Source organism: Trichechus manatus, unplaced genomic scaffold (assembly GCF_000243295.1).
Source record: "Trichechus manatus latirostris isolate Lorelei unplaced genomic scaffold, TriManLat1.0 scaffold00038, whole genome shotgun sequence".
Taxonomy (NCBI): domain Eukaryota; kingdom Metazoa; phylum Chordata; class Mammalia; order Sirenia; family Trichechidae; genus Trichechus; species Trichechus manatus.
This window is the reverse complement of record NW_004443974.1, coordinates 6,992,953-7,001,492: the sequence shown is the minus strand read 5'-3', so window position 1 is coordinate 7,001,492 and position 8,540 is coordinate 6,992,953. Positions and strand designations below refer to the sequence as shown.

Sequence of the window (8,540 nt, the reverse complement as noted above, 5' to 3'; positions counted from 1 at the left end):
ATGAAATCACAAGGGCAAATAAATAACACACAGAATAAAAATTTACATTTTGTTTTGTTGGCCTTTAATATCTATTGGAAAAAGCACGAACATCCCAACAGAAAAAGGACAGATATATTAACAGAACAATTTGGAGAATAATTACCCATGGTGAAACAATGTTCAATCTTACTAGTAGCCAAATAAATGCAAGTTAAAATAATGAAATATTATATCTATGAAATTCTCAGTGATTAAAATCAACAATGATAGTGGGATGAAGTATAGTGGTTAAGAGCCTAGACTCTAGAGTCATGCAAAACTAGGTTGGAATTTCATCTTCATTTAGTAGTTGTATGATCTTTGGCAAGTTACTATCCCCACTGAGCCTTGGTTTTTTCATCTTGAAAATGCTGATAATAATAATTCCTATGTCCTAAGCTTTTTGTGAAGTTATTTGAGATTGTGTAATGAAAGTATTCAGTAAGGACTACCACCACCACCACCCATTGCTGTCGAGTAGATTCCAACTCATAGCAACCCTATAGGACAGGGTAGAACTGCCCTATAGGGTTTCCAAGGAGCGACTGGTGGATTTGAAGTGCTGACCTTTTGGTTAGCAGCCATAGCTCTTAAACACTACGCCACCAGTGCTTCTCAATACGTACTAGCTAGTATTAACAGAAATGCAGGTGTTGTGAGTAATTCTTTTAGCAGCTGCTATGTATCAGCATTATGGCTGGTGTGCTTTATATAGCCTGCCTTATTTAACTAAGAGAGTTTTGGACTTGTTTGGGTGGTAGCTTCAAATTAGGTTTACTCTGTTTAGTGAAATGGCCAGCAGAAATGCTCATGTTATAACATAAGATCCTGACTTCTTCTCAATCCTAGGGCACAGGGCAGGCACTGAATTGCACAGTACACAGAAGAGATTTCCCAGGAGGCCTGCATGTCAGGTTGAAGTGCACTCCATCTCAGCAAGAGGCTTCAGAATCACACCCCTGAGAGCCACATTAAAGAAGTTAACCCCTGGGAAAAAGATCCCCTCTTCCCCCAGGACCCAGCCAGAGTTGGCTGGAGAACAGGCTGAACAATGATACTGAGGTTGGCTCTAATGAATACTTTGGGGGATGGTTTCCAAGAGGCTTTATAACCCTAAGAAATACTCCTGCCTTCTCAGGCCAGGGGAAAATGAAAATGAGTCATACGCCCTAGTTGTCTCTAATCAAATCTGGACTCAGTAGACCCCAACTTTACTGTTTCTGAGTCAGAAAGGTCTCAGAGAGTCCCTCACTGTGAATTTTCCATCCAGAGGTGAGAATTGGAGAATGTGAAGATGCCTGAAACTGACCCATACCCTGGCAGGTGAGGAGCTAGAAGGTGTAGAACACACACACGTATACACACACACATGCACGAACACACTCATCCCTCCATTTCCAGCTCAGTGACCAGGCAAAGTTATGCGGTAGGTAAGCTGAGTCTCTGGCTAAGATAGAAGCCTTTTCTATGAACCAAAGAATAACAGAGGACTAAAATATTCACAAAAGTTTCTAAGGTCACAGCTTCTATAAAGCCAATATGAGCTGGCTTCTCACACCAGCTTGCTCTAAATCCTAGAAGATCCAAAAACAAGAGGAGTTATTTTCAAGTCCAAAGAGCCAGAGCCTGATTTTTTTCACCTTCCCTCTCTGATAAGAAGCAAGTATCAGAGAGATATAGTACAATGTAGGGGTGAAGGCACAGGATTTGGAGTCCAACAGACTTACATTTTGAATCTTTTACTAGCTATATGATCTTGGGTACATCAGATATCTCTGAGACTGAGTTTCATCATTTGCACAATTGTGGAGTGTAATAGGTGTCTGACAAGCCTTTGTAAATAACTACTAATCATGATGATGTCTAAGAGATCAGGGAGACTAAACTATCAGTTTCCAGAGCAGAGAGGTACAGAGGTGCAAAAGGGAGGGCAGGGGTAATAGAGAATGATGGAGGGGAGAGGGTAGCCCCCTGTCCTGTTTGTAGAGAGGAGGTCCTAACAGTGCATGAGGATAATAGGACACAACAGACACTCACTGTGCTCAGCCCACGTATCCTATGTCCCCTGTTAGAGAAGAGCCCAGGGACTGGAGCTACATGTGTGAGATGAAGTTCTTGGGATTGTGGAGGCAAGTAGAGAGAAGGCTATCTTATCCTTTGAAGTCATTCTTAGTGCCCCACACAGAAGGCTCTAGTTTCTGTGTGTGTTTGTTTGTGTGTGTGTGTGTGTGTGTGTGTGTGTGCGCGCATTGTTGGGGGAGGGGGAAAGCAAGTGATAGAGATCATGCAACTCCTTTCCAATTGACAGCATAAATGATTTTTCCTACCTTGCCATCTAGGCCATGCCCAATTCTCACCATCTCCAAATAGCCCACGCTGACTTCTCTGATCAAACTGATATCTTTTCTCTGGCCCCTACTATAGCACAGAAGGCACAATTTATATTTGAATGGATATTATCTTGACCTTTAGCTAAATGTCCCACGAGTATTTTCTTGTATTCCCATTGATATCCAAAGATTCTCATTGACAAGGGCTACTAATTCCCTGTTTAACACACCACAGTTCTGCTAACTCAGATAGTAGTAGATACATATCTGTGAATTAATAATTAAATACTGACACATGTAAGGGTTTTATCTACACAGATAACAAGGACTGCAAGGGATGGGGAAACCAGGCAGAGTGAACCAAACCACTGTTTCAGACTTCCTCTTTCTAGGACTCTCTGAGCAGCCGGAAGAGCAGCTTCTCTTATTTGGCATCTTCCTGGGCATGTACCTGGTCACTGTGGTGGGGAACTTGCTCATAATCTTGACCATCAGCTCTGACCCACACCTTCACACTCCTATGTACTTCTTTCTGGCCAATCTGTCATTAACTGATGCTTGTTTCACTTCTGCTTCAATCCCCAAAATGCTGGCCAACGTTTATAGTCAAAGCCAGGCCATTTCCTATTCTGGGTGCCTTACACAGCTGTATTTCCTTCTCGTGTTTGGTGGCCTTGACAATTGCCTCCTGGCTGTAATGGCATATGACCGAAATGTTGCTATTTGCCAGCCACTCCACTATAGCACAGCTATGAGTAGCGAACTCTGTGCATTAATGCTGGGCATGTGCTGGCTGCTAACCAACTGCCCTGCACTGATGCACACATTACCGCTGAATTGTCTGGCTTTCTGTGCCCAGAAAGCTATCCCCCACTTCTACTGTGATCCCGGTGCACTACTGAAGCTTGCTTGCTCAGATACCCACATTAACGAGCTAATGATCATCACTATGGGCCTGATGTTTCTCACTGCTCCCCTCCTACTGATTGTCCTCTCCTCTGTCCGCATTTCCTGGGCTGTGTTTAGCATCTCATCTCCTGGAGGGCGGTGGAAGGCCTTCTCCACCTGTGGCTCTCATCTCACGGTGGTCTTGCTCTTCTATGAGTCCCTTATGGGTGTGTATTTACTTCCTCCATCAGCTTACTCTACAGAGAGGGACAGTAAGGCTGCCATTCTCTATATGGTGATTATTCCCATGCTAAACCCATTCATCTATAGCTTAAGGAACAAAGACATGAAGGAAGCTTTGGGTAAACTTTTTGGCAGTGGGAAAACATTCTTCTTACTGTGACAGTGATACCTGATCCTGGCATCGGGACCAAACCCTGCCCTCACTTCAATGATTCTACCACTGTCAGACTGATTTCAAAGGAAGGTTACCACATAACTCTTCTCTTACACTTAGCGGGGTAACAGAAGGAATCTTTCCATTTCTTTCTTAGTCTGTGGAATGAGATGTTTCTGCCTCAATCTCTCTCCTGATTCCAGTGAGGCACCCATTACTAAGAGCAGAAAACAATTTCCCCTCCTCTTCTCTAAAATCAGAACATTAGCCACATGAAGGCATATGATGTATGACTCTGGGGCCAAGGAATTCTGTCCTTTGGGGAGCATGAGATGAGATGAAGGGATAAGAATATAAACATTTGTTGATCACCAACAATATTTCTCATTGTTCCTCACACCAGTCCTTTGAGGTAGAATTGTGGAAACTGTAACTTAGAATGTTGAATAACTACTAACTTGCCAAAACCAGTTTGATTCTGATGCTCATTCTCTTTCTATTATACTACATTGTGGAGATCATGACACAGAAGTTTTGGGAGCATAAATAAGGCCAATATTGATGTGATTATAACAGGCTATGGAGAATTAAAAAATATTTTATTGTATTTCCTTAATATTTCATTTCTTCAGCTATTTAAAAGCCTTTCTTTATGTTATTGTGAGGAATGTAAAAAGAAGTCAATATTTGTTATATGCCTACTGTGTGCCAATAGCATACTGCATTCACAAGTGATTCTCTAGGTTCTGTCATAACGTATTTCCTAAAAAACAAAGCAATAAATCAAGTGTTTTGGGAATTTTAGGATAATAATTTGATGAAAAGTAGTCTGGTGGAAATAAGTGTTCTAAGAAGTCACAAAACTAAACAGTGGTTATCTTTTTTCAGTGGGATTACCGGTCATTATTTTCTTTTTATATCTACATTTAAAAAATGTATATATTTATAGGATAGTAAAATAAAATTTAAGGGGGTAGAAAAATGCTGCAATGACTGGCAAATCACCACAGAGAGATAAAGAGGCACTTAAACAGAGCTCTGTAAAGCCTCAGTATCAAGTTCAATTTGAACCAAGTTTAAAAACAAGAGGGGGCTCTTCTCTGACAGCCTACACAGAGCTTAGGAATCAAGAGAATAGAGTAGACCGTTTTAGCTCAGTAATGAAGTCACTCCTGAGATTCACACTTCAGCTAAAGATTAGAGAGCCCCATAAAACAAAATGGGACTAATGGGGCACAACAGTCCAGGGACAGGGACTAGAAAGCAGGAGGGGACAGGAAAGCTGGTAATAGGGAACCCAAGGTAGAGAAGGGACAGTGTTGACATGTCATGGGGTTGTTAACCATTGTCATAAAACAATATGTGTACTCTTTAATGAGAAACTATTTGTTCTGTAAATCTTCACGTAAAGTACAACAAAAACAACATTAAAAAAAAAAAGAGTATAGAGTAGAATTAATTCTGATCTGACAGGCAGCGAAGTTACAACATTTGAAGAAGGATTCTAAAAGTTGATAAAACAGGAAAATCAGAAGAACACTGGTTATATTGTACAATAAATTTTGTTTTTAAAGAAAGAATATTGGGTACCTGCATGCATTTCCCATTGGCCATTCTCTACCCCTACCCCCTCTGTCCCTTCTCCTTGGACAGAAGAGGTTAGAATAGTAAGACAACTAGATAAACTAGACCATCCTAGCTTTGAATTATGTTACTTGTCCCTGACCACATCAATTTAATACTGCAATTTCTACTACCAAAACAAAAGTCAGAAAAAGCAAGTTTTGTGTTTGTGAGTAATCCTTTTCTGAACTAATTTCCTAGCACTAATAGCCCCAGCTGTCTCCTCCAGTCACCCAGGATTCTGACACCATGTAGTTTACTGGCTATTTAAAGTCGGTTCTCTCCCTGTATCAATACACTATCGTAGTGATTCCAATCAAAACTCTGTTTCCTGGGGCACTCAGCTAAATATAATTGTATCTTTTAAAAGAAATATGCTCTATTTGTGAATAAGGCTCATTCTATCCCAGGACAATTTGCATTTTCAAAGGGGAACTTTTTAAACCAAAATAATTTCAAATATGTCTGGAGAGATTTTTGAGCCCAGAAGATTTAAGGTGCCAGGCATATGGCTGAATGGTGATATCTCCACTTTTGAAACCACCTCTACCCCACACTAGATTCAGAAAATAAAGGGGATATTGTTTAGACTGAGGGAGTGAGTTGGGAAAATTAGCATATATATTCTAAATAAGTAATGCAGAAATAAAAAGATACTTTACTTTTTCCCCTAGAAGTTGTGTGTGCCATCACTTGACATTTTTAAACCCATCATCAAACTTTAATATGTTTTAATAAGGAAAAGTATTTCTTTTTGTAAATGAAAATTTAGATACTTCATATGCTAAGAAGCCACCATATACTGGACCTGTAAAAATCCGTCGCTGTTGAGTCAATTGCGACTCATGGTGACCCTACAGCATAGAGTAGAACTGCCCTGTAGGGTTTCCAAGAAGTGCCTGGTGGATTCAAACTGCAGACCTTTTGGTTAGCAGCCGTAATTCTTAACCACTACACCATTGGAAGTATAACTAATAAAATTCTGAGAATAGAAATAATCCTTTACATAACATAGAATAATAAAGTCTTTTGGAAATAATACCATCCCACATTTATATTTTAAAACACTGTTACATATTATAATTGGGTTTTAAAATAACAATTAATACTGTAGAGGGGCAAGTAAGAGAGGTACTCTCAAATGCTGCCTGTAATGGGAACATAAATTAGCATAGCTTTCCAGAAAATAAGTTGACAATATTTATTATGGGCACTAAAAACTTTTGTACATCATGACCTAGTCTTTCACTTCCAAGAGTCTGACAAAGAAAATAGTAAAAAAAAATTGTAAAGAATTTTTGTACAAAGATATTAATCATATGAGAAACAGAAACCATCCAAATTTTAGTTAGTAGGACACAGTTAATTAAATATGCTTTATTGACATGATAGACTATTGTGTGGACTTGCTAATTCTTTGGGAGCATATTTTTAAAGGCCTGAAAATATAAATCCAGTGTAATGTTAGTAGGAAATAGTGATACATGACTAGGAAAAAAACTTGAGTGAAATACACTAAAACATTAACAGTGGCTATCCCAAGCTGATAGAATTATGTATTTTTGTATTCTCTAGCCATCATTCTTTTTCAACTCGTGTTTATTCAGTGAAATATTACTTCGATAATTATAGAATGTTTTTTAATTACTAGTATAGTTCCAAATAAAACCTGGTGGAAAAATGTTTGATTTAAATATATTTAAAATTTTTATGTTAAATTATTATAGGCAATAACTATACTTTGGTTATCTGGAGATTGCTCTGGAGATAAAGTCGATGTTTCTCTTCTTTAAAAGAAAAGTGAAATAATTTCTTTCTACTGTGGAAAAAACCTGCTAGAAAATTCCATGTTGTCAACAAACAGATGCTAGATGAGATTCTCATTCATTCTGTTACAAGGATGAGGCAGAGGACTTCTTAGAGAAAATTAATTATTCAAAAAGGAAAAAATAATTCTTACTTCTATATTAGAAATCAGTTGTGATGCTTTCATTTGGGACTGAAGATGTTTTCTGTCTATCCACATGAGTATAAGAGGTCCAGTATCATAGCTATTCCAGGATCAAGACTACATTTAATTATCTATTGTATTAATCAAATTTCTTTGTGGGGGAAAAGAAACCACCATAAGTGTTTTAAGCAGAAATGCAGTAAATTCATAAAACTGAGTGCTTATAAAGTCATTGAAGTGTTATAGGATCGTGGATCATGGGCTCTAGGCTGAGTCTCCAAGAATAACTCAGAGAATGATATAAATTGGACCCACCTGGGATACTCTGCTTATCTAATCGGGAAGGAAAGAAATCAGAAGCCTGACATTAGAATGATTGTAGTCAAGAAAATAGCAGTGTAGCTGCAACCCAAGAATCAGAAAGTGAACATCAGAACTACCTCTTGCCTTCCACTGACCTCAAGATTGGATACAGAAATGTGGGGTCCAGCTGCCGCCCTCAGTGCAACTGACTGTCAGCACCTGTGGACCTGGCAACTGGACACGGAAATCTGCTGCATAAAAAAGATCCATGAATATTTCTGATGGTAAAAACAAAAGCCAGGTGCCTTCCAATTCATTTCAACATTTCAAATTAGGCTTGTTTTCAGTATGCTTAGAGAGCATCCCAAGGTGAAAGCATAGGGTCTTCCTGGTTTTTTCTGTGCATACAGTTTTTCCTCAGTGTGTGTGTGGGGTTCTCAATTCCCCCATATACGCCGTGCTTTCGAAAGCATTAATTTCTGAAAGAAACTCTCACTCAGGCTTGTCCTTCAGCCCTTAGGCATTAGGCACATACTCTAATGGCACTGCTTAGCCCCATATAACTAAGGACACTCACAACTTTCATGCATTGCTCACCACTCCTCCTTAGCCTGTGTGAGCGCCCTGATTCTGTCCTTCAGGCAGCCCCCAGACAGATCAGAACACACACACACAAATAATCCACTAGCAAAATCTGGTCTGCTCACTCACTCCAAAGCCAGAGGTCAGGCCCCATCTCTGAGAGTGCAGCCCATGGTCTACTGCTGCCATCACTGCTGCAGCTGAGCTGGGAAGAGGGAGGGGTACCGGCAGTCAAAAATAAACGTTTTCCTGCCGTTTAAAAGTTGCGTTTTTCTCATTCATTCAGCATTTGCTCCATTGTTGTAATACTCCAATTGCTTTTCAGAGTTCTTACAGAGTTGAGTCTACCAGTTTCTTGTTGTTTCCCTTGGGGATTGTGGCAATATAAAGTGATCTGTTTAACATTATTGAGTCTTTCTTTTTTTTTTTTTTTTTTTTTTTTAAT

The 8,540-nt window shown here is 39.4% G+C and overlaps 1 protein-coding gene across 1 annotated transcript; it reads left to right on the top strand.

Moving 5' to 3' along the window:
* The first annotated feature begins 2,646 nt into the window (after positions 1-2,646).
* Positions 2,647-3,642, top strand: LOC101359966 (olfactory receptor 1N2). The gene is given in 1 exon segment (XM_012555331.2): positions 2,647-3,642. A coding segment is annotated over 1 exon segment (996 nt).
* The last annotated feature ends 4,898 nt before the right edge of the window (positions 3,643-8,540 follow it).